General features: G+C 40.3%; 1 protein-coding gene across 3 annotated transcripts in view; it reads right to left on the minus strand.

The window, feature by feature from the left end:
• The window catches only part of mettl24 (methyltransferase like 24), a 39,568-nt gene that overhangs the window by 9,264 nt on the left and 12,666 nt on the right, over positions 1–17,638 (minus strand). For 2 of the 3 annotated variants that reach the window (XM_023154478.3, XM_004541755.3), the window contains 2 exons: positions 8,377–8,475; positions 2,163–2,296 (listed from right to left, as the gene is read on the minus strand). In XM_023154478.3, coding sequence (XP_023010246.3) covers positions 2,163–2,296; positions 8,377–8,475 — 233 coding nt within the window. The remainder of the gene's footprint in view (positions 1–2,162; positions 2,297–8,376; positions 8,476–17,638) is intronic. The other variant, XM_023154484.3, reaches the window with a different exon arrangement.

Raw genomic sequence — 17,638 nt, forward strand, 5'->3', positions numbered from 1 at the left:
ATGAGAAGTAAACATCTTGACAGCCTCATTAAAAAAGGTCCTTACAGGCTAATTTAACCATTTTTCGCAACACTGTTCATGTTAAGCTTGTTTTTTTTTAAAAATTTAGATTATTATCAGGTTATTGTGACTGATGGGTTGCTGCCAACACAGGAAGAAATGTCTAATAGACATCTGCAAATACACTGATTTGGAAATCTCAATTGGCCTTTTTTAATAAGCCTGTGCTACAGTTTTGATGAGTGAAATAAGAGTATATGTGTTGTGTATATATTTAGCACTGAATTTCTTAGCACTGTCTCTTAGAACCCTGTCAGGTTGCCAGTCTGTTGCAGGGCTTGGCTTCACATCTATCTTCGTCCAGCTTCTATATAAAACCTATGGTTATTAACTGGTTGTGGGGGTTTTGTTACACTTATTTAGTTCATACTAAAGCCATCACTCATAGAATAATGCTTGGTTAACTTCCTAAAAATCACCAAACAGCCTTTACTCTGGGAAGAACAATAGGTAATGGTGATGAGATGGCTGATTATCATATTTTCTTAATTTTGCCCAGAAGGGGAGCTAAAGGAAACAAAGCATGAGAAGCCAGAGCCACCGTTGCTACTAGCTATACTGCAGGGATTTATGCTGTTATCCACTAGCAGCATCTCACATGCCCACATTTATGTTAAAAGTCAAGTCACTTTATTTATGTAGCGTATTAAAAATGCTGGACCTCAATATTCGATCTCAAGTTCTTTCCACCGGAGGCAGATGGACTAATTATACAAATACTGAAGAATACACGGAAGACAAGGGATACAAGTTTAAACAAAGCCTGCTTTAATTTGAGCAGAATGTGGGCTGTTTTTACAGCAGTGTAAAAGGTGGCTAATTGGTCTTTCATGTGGAAAAACATCCTGCGTCCCCCCCTATACACCAACATGTGACAGACCAATCAGTGAACAGCTGCTCATCCTTCCCAGGCACAGCCATCCCCGGCTCGTTGCACATCATGCAAATGAGATGTATCAGCTGCACACGTTCAGCAAAACACACGAAAGTGTACCTAGATAATGTGCTGAGTTCAAAGGCACATACAGAGGCGTACTAAAAGCATTTGGCTTTTCTATTAAATCCCTTTTAATCTTCTGCAGTTGACTACAGTTGAGGGCTTTGCAAGTCAGAGAAACTCTCCTGAGAGTAGGATGCTCAACATACCTGGCAAAGAGGCAAGAGTATGACCAAGAAGTGTGTGTGAGAGCATGTGTACGTGTATGCACGCGCGCGTGTGTGTGTGTGTGTGTAATGAATGTAGGTCAGATAGGGGACATGGGGAGGAACTTCAGAGAGCAGTTTGCAGGCTGACTTGATTAACTCTCTCCGTGAGATTCTAGGAAATTTATTTTGTTACTTGGGAAGTTTAATTTTTTTTAAAGAATTTAATGTCTTTTTGGGACTCGCTTTTACTGTATTCGACAGAGTTGAGTTGACGTAGTGTAAACTGATTTAATTCCAGAGGTATTAAGTGATCAGTTAGATAGGAAGAGATCGCCAAGTAGCTTTCATTGATTTGAAAAATTAGATCTGAGTCACATTTTCCAAGCCGATATTCAAGCCAAATATCAAAATGTTTGTATCAATCTCTGAGATGTTTGATAAAACTCATTTGAATTTTAGTGCGTGTCCATGTAGCTTGTCTGCACAGAGTGCCGTTGCAGTCAGCCAGAGGATATCAGATGTTTTTTTCTCCTGTCTATTTGGCCTCTGACACCCTTTTGACCTCCCCGCCCCTCCTGCCACTCTCCCACACCTATCTGCGCCTCGCTTGCCTTGATGCCAGCACACCTGTGCTGTCTCTCAACGGTCAAACTAATAAGCCTTCTCTCCCAGCAGAAAAATCCCTTCAACCATTGCTGCACCTCAGCATTGGCCGAGCAGACTTAGACTGAGCCGATCCATGGCACAAAGCTAAGAGTGAATGACAGCCTGGGCTTAAGAAGGTCAAACGCCTTGGTGGTCTGGCTGACTGAAGTCAAGGTTACATGCCAATCCAGTTAAAGGAACCAAAGGTAGAATAGTTATGTGTTATGTGTTCCCCTAACAATTCCTTGTTAGGGGAACACACATTTAGCAAAAACAAAATTATGTGTGAGTGTCTAACAAACAATACTCACCCAAAAGAGTACACCCTGCAGTGTCTGCTCTCTATCCTGCGGATCAGTTTATAATTGGGATCTAGGCACACAGCCCATGCCCCAATGGACCCTTCCTGGTCTGCTTTCTTGCCTCGAAGTGACGCACATGACACCTGGACAAACATAAATGTAAACACAAAGCAAGACATAATAACAGCCATTTTTCCAGGAACAAGGAGCAGAACTTATTGTCAAGACAGCCATGTTATCTGACACAGTGGGAGTCCTGTATTGCAAATATAAATGGAACAAGAAATGAATGACAGAGCAACAGAACCACATCGACTCGATTCGCAAAGCAAAAATAAGTGTCTGTGTCTGTATGCTGGACATTCAAGACCACCTGCGCTGTTTGGATATTGATGTCCAAGTCTGTTCACTGCACTGGTCACTGAATGTGAAAGTGAACTAGTCGTTAACTGGGCAGGGGGTTGTGGTGAGATAAATCTTCTGAGAAGCGGGCATTTCATGTATAAGAGCGCATTACTCTTTGACAGCATTACTCCAACCAAACGAGTGAGATTTCATTCTGTACAATAAATGGAGTCCTAGGGATTTCAAGCAAACACGAGTCAAATGTGGCAGCATAGTTGACACTCTGATATATCCTGATTTCTTTAGGTGAGTTCTACAACTCAGACTCAGACATGATGCACAGCTGGTGCTGATGCACTGCCGAGTGTCACTGGGTTGACAGAAAGAAACTAAAAACGAGGACTTTAAATCCTTCATTTATGATTAAGATTGTACTTTTACCCCCTTTAATCCACAAAATTTGTTGGATTTAAAACACAGTATCCTTTTAGCTGCTTCCATATAAAAGTCTTTGGATCCTGCCATATCTTTAACAAAAATATTTTTTCAGTACTGTACAATAACAGTGTATTGTTCTACAATGTTGTGGATTATATTTTTCAACCTTAAAAATACAGCTTTCATAATCAATTTCAACCAAGACTCCAAGGACCAACATTTGCAAAAATGCTGTATACACACCTGCATATACCAGTACAGAGCAGGAGCTACTGCTCAAATGTTTGCTGTGCGGTTTCTCCACATTCTGTCTGATGCCGAGATTAACTTTGCAAGGGAAGAAACAATATTGGCTCAGACATCAAATGTCTGGCTTTACTGTACTACACCATTCAAGTCCAAAGTAGCATGTTCACAGCTACACTTTGTTTGTGCTACTGCATCTTATCACAGCTAGAGAGTTGCTAGGTAAAATCATTTGCAATGACGTATACAGTGGTGCACTGAAAACCTCCATGCAGTTGCTTTGGTTGCCAGCAGATTGCCACTCTTACATAAAGATGCTGATTTGTCTGCAAACTACCCTCTCCGTGGCAGTGAAACTGTGTGCAGAGAGAACATTTTGTGATGAGAATATTTGCCTTCAAAAGTGAAAGTTGCGCCCTTTTAAATGTCTTAGTTGCAGCAGCAAGGGGCAACTCTTAATTTGAAAGCAAAGCAAGCATTTTCGGTTTGCGTCACTTTTGGCAACCGCTTATTGAGTGGTTGGCAGACAAGTTAGCATTTTCTATGCAAACTACAGGTGACTTCAGCAATTTGCTAGCAAACAAAGCCACAAGGAGGTTTTTAGCATCCTCTTTGCGACTAATTTCACCAACAAACAGCCAGCAACCACTCACCATCTAGTCGGGGAGTGCATATTTTTTCCTAGTGATCAGAAGTTGCCCGGGGATTTCTCACCAGTCTTTAAAAAAGCTAAAATCTCCTTGAGCAAGAGACCAAAGCTTATATTATTCCCAATAAAAGGCATCCACCTTGCACAGCAGCTTCCACAAACTTCTAGTCTAAAAAGAGAGCCTAATGTGAAAGTATGCTGATTACCATTACATATCTTCTGGCTGCAAAATGAAATCTGAGTGTTTAGAACTCTGTATTGAAATGAGCTTTTATCTCCCCTGATTCATAAAATCAAATTGCTTTCGCAGCTTTCTTTATTTCCTAATCAATCTCCCATTTGCTATAATGTCTGCTTTCCAAACACAACACATTTAAAACACTCAGCCTAAATTTTCAAAATGGCACTTTGATAACTAGTAGGTGACGGCTATATCCATCTTTCATTTACATTCATTGGTGAATAAGAAATACTTTCTAGATCCTAACTCAGGTAAAAAGACACAGATGGCAGACGTTTTGCAGCCAAGCGAATGTGTAAGAAGAAATGTACTATGTCCCAGCCTCTTATAAATCCACTTACTGTTCCTAAAATAGAAGAAATTTACATTTGAAACTGTTCATTAGCCGTGTTTACATTGCCAGCCTTCCCTTTTTTGGCAAGCTGGATTTGTACAGTTTCAAAAGAACCTCTTAGGCGTAATTTCTTACTGTGGCTTTTGTATAAATCGCCCATTTTAATGAGATCATTCTGTGACAGGTCACGCAGGAAGGAACCAACTGAATCACTGAAGTGCAGTGTCACCATCTGACAAAGGACAAAAGTTGCCCGATGTGTCTTTGTTGCTCTCTATTTAAACCAATTCTTACATATTGAACATTCTCTACAATGTCCGTCATCGTTAATGCGTTCGAGTTGAAAGCGTTTATCTGCATACAATGCACTGTGGAAAATTAAATGCGAAATCACTCTTGATTATTTTGCCACTTCACATCTAAAGACATATCAGTTGCATTGAGCTGCTGAGTGCTGAACAAAGCTAAAAAGAATACTGAGCTGTAAAACCGAGAACATTCACTGAGCGTGAATGAGAAGTTCATTCTTATTGTTGATAAGCTAATCAGAAATTGATCCCACGCTCCTGCTGCCTTATTCTTTCACACTATTATTAGTAGTATTATTAATATTTTTATATAGACTTACTCTTATCTGTGCATGAACACGTGAAAGCTGCTGACTGGTATTGATTGGACAGTTGTGTCGCAGGCCATCTCTCTTAGTAACAGTTCCACCAGGCACTATGTCAGTCAGCATTACAGCAGAGGATGCTGCTATCCCCACACCAGCTCCCTCCACCCTCGCCTGTCACTGTCAATGACAGACAGTTCCCTTCCACAGCTCCTCACAAACACACACTTGTACACACATGCTCACAAGATCTCTTTCTCTCTGTTCCTGTCCTTGTCCCTTCCTTCCTCACGCACAAAAATCCAAAAGTACCTAAACACACACACACGCACATCCCAGCACTAATTCATAATGAACTAAATTTCTGCTTTGTGAAAGACAGACTGAGTGATGCTTAGTCATTTGGAGATTGGTACTCTGTGCTCTGGCTATGTTGTGTGAGGGATAAAGATAAGATGTTGATTTGTCTCCAAGCCAATTTACTGCAATAGAAAAACACACACACGCACACACACGCACACACACGCACACACACGCACACACAAACTACATGAGTTCAAAGAATGCCTCCATCATAGAGACAAAGATTTTCCAACCTTCCAACCAGAATTCCAACCTTTCTCAGTTCCTTTTTATATTTTTCCTTTTTTCCTTCTTCTTATTATTATGATGCAAAACATCTTCATTGATTTGTAGTAATTAATACTGATGCAGTCCAAGGAGCAAACCACAACAACTCATTGATTAGATCTGAATAGAGTGGCTGTGAGCTCCATCTGTATAGTAATCAATAGAGTAATGAATTAGTTGCTTACTGTCAGGGCAAGATAAATGTTTTGGCTATGCTGAATGTGAAAGAGATGCCAGTGCAGCTCAATCATGGGCTAAGAGATGCAGTCTTATTTTTTTTTTAAAAAGCAGCCAAAGGTATGTGTCTCATGGCTTAACTACTTTATTTATTTTTGCCTCAAACTCTAGTCTTAGATTTGCATTCAGTGTCAGGTTAATTTTTGCTTTGAGGACAGAAAATGTGATTAAGAGTTAAAGATGATTAATCCCCCAATCGATGGTGCTTGCACTGCATCATTAAGCACAGCCAATATCGCAAATAAGAAATAAATAGTAAATATAAAGCACATTATGTCACAGTAATAATTGAATAGGGCTTTAATAGTGGACATCAGGAAGGTGTAGGCAAGCTATAAAGCATCAGAAGTAAAAGTACTTATTCTCGATTTAAATATTTCCCTTAAGAGTTAAACGATCAATATGCATCATAGTCTATTAAAAATCACATGTTTGCATTATGGCTGTCCTGTCATGACCAGATATCTAAAAATAATATTAAAAGTGCTTTTAATGAGCTCAGAAAACAGACCTAGACCTCAATTAAAAAAATTATATTAGAAAATATTCATAAAAACAAAAAGAACCAACAGGGGGTCGATCAGGTTACCTACTAATCAGAAGGTTGGTGGTTTGATCCCTGGCTGCTCCAGTAAGCATGCCAAATATCCCCGGGCAAGATACTAACCCCAAGTTGCTCTCCAACGCATCCATCAGTGTATGCATGTGTGTGAATGTTAAATAAAAAGCACTTGTATAGAAACAGCATAGAAAACAGCTTGTGAGAATGAGTGTGAATGGTGTATAAAGTGCTTTGAGCGCTCAGGTAGAGTAGTAAAGCACTATATAGGGAGTGCAGAATTATTAGTCAAGTTGTATTTCTGAGGAATAATTTTATTATTGAACAACAACCATGTTCTCAATGAACCCAAAAAACTCATTAATATCAAATGATGAGTTTTTGGAAGTAGTTTTTAGTTTGGTTTTAGTTTTAGCTATTTTAGGGGGATATCTGTGTGTGCAGGTGACTATTACTGTGCATAATTATTAGGCAACTTAACAAAAAACAAATATATACCCATTTCAATTATTTATTTTTACCAGTGACACCAATATAACATCTCCACATTCACAAATATACATTTCTGACATTCAAAAACAAATCAGCGACCAATATAGCCACCTTTCTTTGCAAGGACACTCAAAAGCCTGCCATCCATGGATTCTGTCAGTGTTTTGATCTGTTCACCATCAACATTGCGTGCAGCAGCAACCACAGCCTCCCAGACACTGTTCAGAGAGGTGTACTGTTTTCCCTCCTTGTAAATCTCACATTTGATGATGGACCACAGGTTCTCAATGGGGTTCAGATCAGGTGAACAAGGTGGCCGTGTCATTAGTTTTTCTTCTTTTATACCATTTCTTGCCAGCCACGCTGTGGAGTACTTGGATGCGTGTGATGGAGCATTGTCCTGCATGAAAATCATGTTTTTCTTGAAGGATGCAGACTTCTTCCTGTACCACTGCTTAAAGGTGTCTTCCAGAAACTGGCAGTAGGACTGGGAGTTGAGCTTGACTTCATCCTCAACCCGAAAAGGCCCCACAAGCTCATCTTTGATGATACCAGCCCAAACCAGTACTCCACCTCCACCTTGCTGGCGTCTGAGTCGGACTGGAACTCTCTGCCCTTTACCAATCCAGCCACGGGCCCATCCATCTGGCCCATCAAGACTCACTCTCATTTCATCAGTCCATAAAACCTTAGAAAAACCAGTCTTGAGATATTTCTTGGCCCAGTCTTGACGTTTCAGCTTGTGTGTCTTGTTCAGTGGTGGTCGTCTTTAAGCCTTTCTTACCTTGGCCATGTCTCTGAGTATTGCACACCTTGTGCTTTTGGGCACTCCAGTGATGTTGCAGCTCTGAAATATGGTCAAACTGGTGGCAAGTGACATCTTGGCAGCTGCACGCTTGACTTTTCTCAGTTCATGGGCAGTTATTTGGCGCCTTGGTTTTTCCACACGCTTCTTGCGACCCTGTTGACTATTTTGAATGAAACGCTTGATTGTTCGATGATCACGCTTCAGAAGCTTTGCAATTTTGAGACTGCTGCATCCCTCTGCAAGATATCTCACTATTTTTGACTTTTCTGAGCCTGTCAAGTCCTTCTTTTGACCCATTTTGCCAAAGGAAAGGACGTTGCCTAATAATTATGCACACCTGATAGAGGGTGTTGATGTCATTAGACCACACCCCTTCTCATTACAGAGATGCACATCACCTAATATGCTTAATTGGTAGTAGGCTTTCGAGCCTATACAGCTTGGAGTAAGACAACATGCATGAAGAGAATGATGTGGACAAAATACTCATTTGCCTAATAATTCTGCACTCCCTGTATAAGAACCAGTCCATTTACACTTAATCTGTCAGTGGTTTTAATGTTGGCATTTTAAATGAATAATAATCAAAAATACATTTCGGTAGCAAATGAAATTTAAAAAAAAATCTCACTTGCTGAGTTGTGATGTAGCTGAGGAACCTTTTAGCTTCATCCTCCAGTGACTGACTCTCACTGGCCCAGGGCTCCAGGTCTATATGCCACCGTGGAGTCTGAATAGGGGAACATACGCATATACATGAACAGTTACAATGTAAATAATATGAAAATAAGCAACTCACTAACATCAAAGTAGGCCACTCACAAGAAATCCAGTGCAAGGACAACAATAAAGGGAGCTTTATTCTTTCAGGTATTATAACCCTCTTGTGTATAGCCACTGATAGAACTAGGTCACAGTGTGCTCTGAGGAAAATTTCCCCCCCACACACGTGTTAGCGACAAACAGCTAAAGTTCATTTCTGTTGTTATTTTAGTAAAATGGGGACTGCTAGCCTATTTACTCACGTGTATGCTTTGCTGGAAGGTATGGATTGAGCTTTGTTTGAAAGTGGAAGAATAAGATCTTAGACCCCTTCATCAGGGGGCTTTAGCAGCTTTAGCTCTGTGCTGCATTCCTGAAACGTGGCAGAACCTTGCTTTAAAGCCTGCTTCCATGCTACAGGAATGCGCCTGTTTGTGATTAGAGGAGGGTTAAAGAGTATGCAGTACAGAGGGCGACAGAGACGGCTCTGTGATGATGTATTCGTTGCTTGTACAATCATTTCTTGGGTCAAACACCACAGCCAAGTGTTCATTAGCAGCCCTGGAACAAATTATCTGCTGTGGTTTGATGAGAGTGCACGTCCCTGCCTAGGGCGCTCCTGTGTATGGGCACTGCAGTTTATTTCATAATTTCCCATAGCTGTGCAAATTAGATTAGGCTGTCTTTACTGACAAGATCGTGTTTAGGTTTGTTGCTGTGGACACGTGTGGCATGGTTCTCTCATGGTTAACGTGGCCTCAACACAGAGGACTATAACTAAGACATTTGACACTTTCACTAACTGATCCTTCTTTTAATCTTCATTGCACATGTACACACACTAGAGCTTATACATATATTTAAAAAAATATATACTTGAGTCTATACAGTGCACACTTTGCTTGACTTTTTACAGGTCTGTACGTAACCCCACACCACTCTGCTAATATGTTATCTGACAACACCATATGTGTTATTTTCTTCTCCACTGAGGCAGATCCTGGACCTGCCAACACACAAAAAATCTGCTTTTGCTTTAATGGCTGCAGAGCTTGATCCACACGACACTTTTCAGTGTTTGGCATCAAGCCTTCAATCGATTTACAGAGTGTCAAAACATCCGAATGCTTGCCTTGCCTCAACCCATCCGTTCTTTTCTCTGCTTCCTTTTATATCATGGCTTCTGTTTTCTTTTGTCTTTCTCGGTCTTCTAATATCCTGTTGCTCTTTTCATTGCCTGTTTTTTCTTTCTTCTAACATCCTGCGTCCCCATTGATTGTTTACTTCTGCTTTCTGCTGGTCTCTATCACTGACCTCAGCTTCGTAGTTAAAAAGGCACTCAGGACCCACAGACACTCACCGGCCACTTTGTTAAGGCCAGAGGTCAGAGGTGAACAGCCAGACTCCTTCGAGCTGTTAAGAAAGTAGTAGTGACCACTCGTTACAAACAGTGCACATGACATCAAACCTTGAAGGCGACTGGCTACTGTAGCAGAAGACCACACTGGGTCACACTTCTATCAGCTAAGAACAGGAAGCTACGGCTAAAGTTTGCGTTTCCTTTCCAAAATTGCACAAAAAAAGATTAGAAAAATGCTGCCTGCACGAGTCTCAATATCTGATGCAGTATTTGGATCAGAAATTGGTGTAAACATCATGAAAGCATGAATCCATCCGCATTAGTATTAAAGATTCAGGCTGGTGATGTATGTGTGTAATGGCTCATTAGTACAAGTTAAGCATTTATGAAATGCCACATCCTACATCCTGAGTATTAATGCTGAAAATGTCCATCTCTAATACATGTTTATATAAAGAAAAATGCGATAACAGACACTGAAAACAGAACAGGTTTTGTTTTTAAAATCTGTATGTGTATCAAGCACAGAAGAGATCATTATCTGACAAATATGCTTGCGCATTATGAGATAATTTGAGTGCTATAGTGGCAGCTATGAGTGATGGGTTGAAGATCCGAAGAGTCAAGGTAAATAGTCATATTGGCATTAAACCCATGGTAAAGCATATGTCTGAAGTGTCTTGAACATAAACTGGTTAATTGGTATAGTCATATATTTACTTCTGGACAAAACATCTCCAGTGGAAATATGCAGCTTCTCAACAAAAAGAGCTCAATTCAATAAATTTAAAGCTATTTAAGCATAAACCATCATCATTAATGTACAGCAGGGCTGCACAGATTTTGTGTTTATTTAATATCAGATGCTATGAGTGTTAACAATCATTGGGCTGTCTGTCTTTTGATTTTTAACTCGTGGAGTATTTGTTGTTTAGATTCCACCATATAATTTTAACTCAGGCCATAAAAAAAAATCTCTCTGGCAAAGCCCCCAGTCTGACAAACAGCCCCTGACAAAAAGAAGAAAATAAAATGCCACTTCTAATCAACATTGTTCCTAAACTGCAGTATTGAAGCCAGGAGGGTTTTACAGAGACAGAAAGACGGCATTTGAAGTACATTTACACGTGTACAAATAACATCTACCTTTCTGCATCCCGGGGACTCCCAGAGCTCTCTGTCTGTGAGCTGCCCTTTTCATCTCCTTACCCAGTCCTCCCTGAACAACTCAGCTGTCAGGCCCCATACATCACCCTGGTACAGGTTGGGACTAGGGTACTGATCAGAGGGCAGATATCTGGGACAATGAAGTCTCTGGGAGGTTGCAGTATGTGCTGTAAGCTGCGGTTGAATAGAAATGGAAGAGGAAAAGGACAATGGGAGGTTCCAAAGTGCTCACACAAGCACGAGTGATCCAGCACTTTACAGCAGAGAAGAAATGGAAATATTTGGAAGCATTTGCCAAGGGAGGAGGTGTCTGTCAAAGATTTTATGGCTACTTTGAGACTTTATGGCAGTGCTGGACTGGAATAGCCAGCCTGACTTGTACAGTGCAAGTTTAAATCTAGTGTGTTTATACTTCCCTCAGAAGTTAAAATGATTTTTGCCTTAATGGGAAATTAAAATAAATTCAATCTTTAATCAATAGGCTTAAAGTGCAAAATAGAGACTATGGGTTTGTGCAGGTTCTACACTGTGCATACCTATCAGGATTTTTTTTTCCAACTGGTGATTATTGCTGAGCAGTGATGCGATTAGTGCTAAACTATGTGTTCAGTCAAGCAACAACAAGTCATCAGCACCTAAGGTAGACAGAGAGAACATCACTCATCAGCGATGCAGCCTTAGTCCTGTGAAATTAGACATAATTCTGTCCTCAGCAAGAGATTTTAAGGTTGTTGCCTTTACATAGATGACATGGTCAGTGGAAATGAATTAAATAGGGGGTTCGTTAATCTGAAAAAAAAAATGTACATGAAACATTATAACAAGAAAAGCATGTCTATTGAGGAAAGCAGCAGCCGAAATACAATTACAGCGTCCGATTAAGTGTGTGAACTGAGTGAGGTTGAAGCATCAGGTGAATTGGAAGTGCTGAAAACACTTAAAGATTCAGTTTTACCCTCGAGCACTGAAACGAGTGGAAATGTCTGCGTAAGTGTAAGTGATGAATTAAGGTTGAAGGGTGAGTTAGAGTGGAGGAGCTGAGAGAAATTAGTGTCAGTTCAAGTGTGTCAGCCAAACTTTGTCAGTGGAATGACAACAGGAACTGTAAAGCTTTCCAGAGGCTTGCTGCGGAAAGTCTGAATTTAAAGAAAAAAAAAGATTTCTCACAAAATATTTCAAAGTATGTGGCAGCTGAAATTAAAATCAAGAAGCATTTAAGACATTAAATAAAAATGATGAAGGAGACTGCTTGCCGATTTCGGTGTGAGAGCTCAGTTAAGTTGAAGTATCACTTCAATTAAAAATCCAATGAAATGGTGGAAGACGTGCTGATATGTGCTTCAGTTTAAGCCTGGCGAGCCGCATGAAGCTGAAGCACAAATGCTGAGACAAGCAGAAGTATCAGATCAGATTTAGCTAAACTTCAGCTGCTGACAGGAGATGAACATGCAGGTATAAAAAAACTAATACGTATTGTTGATCTTTGAAGTTAGAACTAAAAATATATGCAGAACACACATTTTTATTTTTATCACCATAAAATCCCAGAAAATGTTCCAAGAAAATTCTACTTTTCCCTGGCAGGTAGGAAAACCAAACCCCTGGTATGGAAGAGAAGCTGCAGGAAGGGTTTGTGGTCACGGGAGTAGTGACTATGGAAACAAAATGATTTGAGTACATAAAGTAAAGACTGAGCTCTCTGGCAAAAAATGAGCAGCATTAATTTAAAAGAGCACCTTGCCTGCTGCTAACCAGGTGGGTGGGAAATACTTTACTTTAGGGTTTTTGGCAGTCATTGGCACAGATAGCAGGAAGACGGGATATCTTTAAATGTCAGCAAATTCTGGATGAAAATGTCATGCACTCAAATAATGAAACAGATCCGAGACATACCCGAAACACCATCACTGGCAGCTTTTATTATGAGGTGCTCAAATATCTGCACAAACTACAGTTAATGTTTACACTTTCCATGAAATAAAGATTTGAGGGGGTTTTGTATTTCCTTCTTCTTGCGTTAACCCCCCATCAGAGATGTAATCTGATTACTTTTTTCAAGTAACGAGTAAAGTAAGGGATTACTATTGCAAAATCGGTAATTAGATTACCGTTACTTTCCCGTAGGAACGCTGCGTTACTGCGTTACTAAAACCGTGATTTTTTTTGCGAGAATGTCTCATGACAGTGACGTAAGCAAGTGCGACGTTGGTGACAGCAGCTGTGTGCAGATCAACAATGGATAATATATCGAGTGCGGGAGAGAGTATGAGCGTGCAGCGTTTAAAGTGTGGAAGTACTGACCTTACTTTGAGTTTGATTCCATAAAAAGTGACAAAAACATTAGCGTCCATCGTGCGTGGGAAGAAAACTTCTTTTTACAGCGAAAAAAACCCCTAAACTTCCGAGCAAGCACCGAGTAGCTACGACGTGATGAGAAACTCACAGAGACACTCGCGCGGATTCTTCAACTGACCGCAGCACACCTACACCAGGGTAACCCTCCGCCTACCCTGCTCCTGCTTTACAGGTGAAAATAGAGCAAAAGGACCGCTGAGTCTTTGACTTTATTTATTTTCTGCTGTGTTTTACTTGCATCTGTTTGAAAGAGTGAGTGAAAACACAAAAAATATTTTATTTTATGTGCTGGAATGTGTAGAAAATAGGTTTAAATGTTAAACTAATTTATTCAAGTCAGAGAATGTTGCATATAATTAAATGTTTTGCTTGATGCATAAAGTTAAAAGATTAAAACTGATAAAACAAGTTAAAAAAAGAGACTTTTCCATTTGATTACATTTTGTATGATGGATTATGTAGAAAAAGTAGAATTGGGCTGAAAGATCTATCACTTTATCACCTCTTCAGGTTGTAAATCGTGTTTTTAAAAAGTAACTAAGTAACTAAGTAACTAAGTAATTAATTACTTTTGAAAATAAGTAATCAGTAAAGTAACGGGATTACTTTTTGGGGGGAGTAATCAGTAATTAGTTACTGATTACTTTTTTCAAGTAACTTGACCAACACTGCCCCCCATCCACCAAAAAAAAAAAAAAAAAAAAAAAAAAAATCAAACAAAGATGGAATTTGCCCTTCTCCACAGCCTGGGAGCTGGGTGTGTTATTGGATCGGTGCCTCTCAGCCTGGGAGAGAGGTGTGAGCAGCCAGGCCAAGCATGAATAATCCCTTGGGGAGAACAGGATGGATGGGTGAACAAGAGATGACTGGATAAAGCAAGAGAGGACTGTCTGCCAGAACAATGAAGGCGGTAAAAAAGAATGGAGAGGTGGGAGGTAAATAACATTGGGTGGAGCTGACAACAAACACACAAATTGTGGAAAAATGAGAAAAAAAGGATGAGTTACACTTTTTTTTTTTTTTTTAATTGCCTTTACAACAAGAATGAATTAAGTCTGTGTATGTAGCGATCGCTGACAGTGTGGGCAGAGTGTCTGAGAGGACACGGCACAATCACCACTTGGATAAACAAATTCTCATTAGTGTATCAAATGTCATGCAGGACCAAGCCACAGGTGGGTTGGGTCTGCCTATTTCGAAAACATAAGGTGTCAGAGTGAATGCTGCCAAGTCACTCCTATCCACTGGTAGAGTGCCAGGGTGGCTGAGTGTCAGACCTGCTGCTCATTTTAAGCTATTGCTCTCATCAGAGTCCAGACACTTCAGAAAAATATCACCAGGCTGTACAGTTAGGAGGTCAACGCTTTTAGTTCAACAGCATGTGGACTGTTTTTTAACACCATGAACTGTCCTAAAGTTCAAAAAATGGTCTTTGACGAGGTGTATTTTTCTGACAGCTTGGACGGAAACCCAACAGTATCCAATGGCAAGCGAAGGTCAAGACGTGAAACGGGCAAGTGGGCAGACAGAGAATCTGCGGTTTAATGAAACAGCTGGTGGCTGATTCACATTAACCTCCCTCTGTTTCTGAGTGGGTGGTGAACCCAGGTGTGAGATCATATCAGAGATTTATGTCCCACAGGGTTGTGTTAATGTGGTTCAGGGAAAATGCAGAAAGATTCTGATTTTTAATGGTGTTGTAAACACTGGTGCAATGCAACATTTATCACACGACGAAGCTTGATTTCTTTTAAATTAAAATCTGTAACTACTATGAAGCCTGTTACTAAAGACAAACAAATCTACATAGTACACACATGACTTCAGTGGCAGATGGGGACATTTCTGAGAGTGAAAAATAGTTTCCCCTTCCAGATTTCTTAGGGTTTTGTTTCTTTTTGGACATTTGTGACACTTACATGTTTTAGTTAATAAAGCAAATGTTAATTTTACGCAAAGACAAACCCAAGTAAATATAGTTTTTGATGATGAAAACTTATCCAACCATACCTGGCCCTATGTGAAAAAAGGCTAAACCTCATAATGGTATACTCACTTTTCGTTTTTACGCCAGATTCAAAGAGTTTAACTTTTATCTCGTCAGTTCATAGACTATTTTCTTGCTGATCATCAAGATGTTTTTTGGGGGGGGTTTGCAAAATGACCCCTTATGTTCTCTTTAGTCAACTGTTTTCACCATGGAACTTTCCCATAGACTCTATTTATACACAATCTCTTTCTTATTGTTCAATAATGAACACTGAGCTTAACTGACATAACCGAGGCCTGCACTTGTCTCGGTTAAGCTGGTATAGAGTGTAAGATATGTACATTAGTAGATCCCACATGCTGATTTTAATTTGAGATACAATGAATTCTGATCCTACAGTCTTACGTACATTGCTGCTAATTGTAATGGTCGGATTCCATAGGTATCCATGTATACTTGGGTTATTTAGAGGAGATGGACGGCCAAAATTATTATATTAAGAGCAAAATCAATCATCTATTTACAGAACTGATAGTCTTTCAATACGACGTGACTGTTCTGAATGGTATATAGAGGATAATCTCAAAGAATGATCCTCACTAAGCTCTATCATTCTGACTAATCTGGGATATTGTGAGACTTGGATATAGACCATATACAGTCATCTCTATTCCTCTGGCAGGCCCGGCTCATCGGCCAATCCCAGCTCACTGACAGCGTACAGTGAGAGACAGGGAGGGTATAACAGAATTAAAGTGGAGGATTACACTGATCTTTTTTAATAAAGGCAGTAATCTCAGAAGACTTGAGCCTTCATCTCGAAGGCAGTGGAAGGCTGCAGAGGAGTGGAGGGATACACGAGGAGGAGGAGGGCTGAAGCAAAGCGTTTGGATGAATGACGAAGAGAAAGCAAGAAATTGGAGGTTGAGGCACAGACGGTGAGGAGGGAACGTGAAGATCGTCTTTGTATCTACGCTGTTTCTCATTTGCAGAAGTCTACGAAGCCACATCTGGAATGCGTTTACTGTAAAAGAGAGACTGTAACGTATGAATCATGTGGGTGAAAAAGAGAGAAGCTCTAACTGGAATACAATGCACCCGGTCGATCCCAGAAAACTGTTTTGCTTGACTTTGAGGTTTTGCATTCATGCGCAACACAATGTGTTACATCACAGATATTGCTGCTGGCAGCAGAATTAACCGCCCCCGTGCTGTAGACCAAAGCTGGTCGAACACCGGCACATGTCCATTTTGACTCTGCATTTTGTCATCAATTGCATGGCAGCAGCATTTTGTGTCCGTCTAGTTTAAACCGAAACATATCTGCAAGCAGCACCCAAGTGTTTTGGGTAACAAAGAGCTACATTTCCTTTTTTGCAGGTGTATCACAAGCACACTCAATAAACTGTGCTGGATCCATGAGTCTTTGCAGCCTTGAATTTCAGGAGTAACATAGCAGGAGAATAAATAACAGAAATTGAACTTAACTAGTTATATAAAGCATCAGTTCACCAAGACATAAAAGAACAGGATAGTTTCCTTTAAGTGTCGAGGAACAATGTTAGAAAACCTATCAAGAACTCGGTTGCGATTGCTGACCATTTTCAGCTCAATATTTGCAACTCTGAATGGGAAAGGAGAAATCGAGGCACTCCACAACAAGAGCTTGTCGCTTTGCCATTAAAGCTCAATCTTTTTCAAAGCCACAGCGGCTGTTAGAGAAAGGAAAGGCAGTGGTGTCTGACTTGGTTTGATAGATTCCTATCAGCCAATTGTGGTTTCCAGTTAACACTCAGCACATCCACCGGGTTAAGAAGCGGCTCTTGTCAGAACAGAAGCTGATCACTGTCCTCCCTATTTCATGTACACACACAAGCGTGCATATTTGAGACCTGTGTGTGGTTTGTGCAGTCGTTTGGCTTGTCATGACACATGCTATTAACTTCTATAGGAACCGGCTGTTGCCTTGGAAATGCCTTCCAGTCACATCATGGTAATTTTGCTCATGCATGCATTCATAAACTCAACACAGGTATAGGTGCTCCCATGGACTGAAATATTTCATATATAGCTATTTCGCATAATAGAAAAAAAACAGAGTGACACTGCTGAAAATACCCCGTCTTCTGTCTGGATTGTGTTGTGTTTGAATTGGGCCCTCTTGGCCAGCATCTCAGGAGACAGATGGGGCCTCATTGTTTGCAGTTACAATCTCTTTGTGTGCGTGTCTGTGTGTGTGTGCGTGTATGTGAGGCGATC

Source organism: Maylandia zebra, linkage group LG15 (genome assembly GCF_041146795.1).
Source record: "Maylandia zebra isolate NMK-2024a linkage group LG15, Mzebra_GT3a, whole genome shotgun sequence".
Taxonomy (NCBI): domain Eukaryota; kingdom Metazoa; phylum Chordata; class Actinopteri; order Cichliformes; family Cichlidae; genus Maylandia; species Maylandia zebra.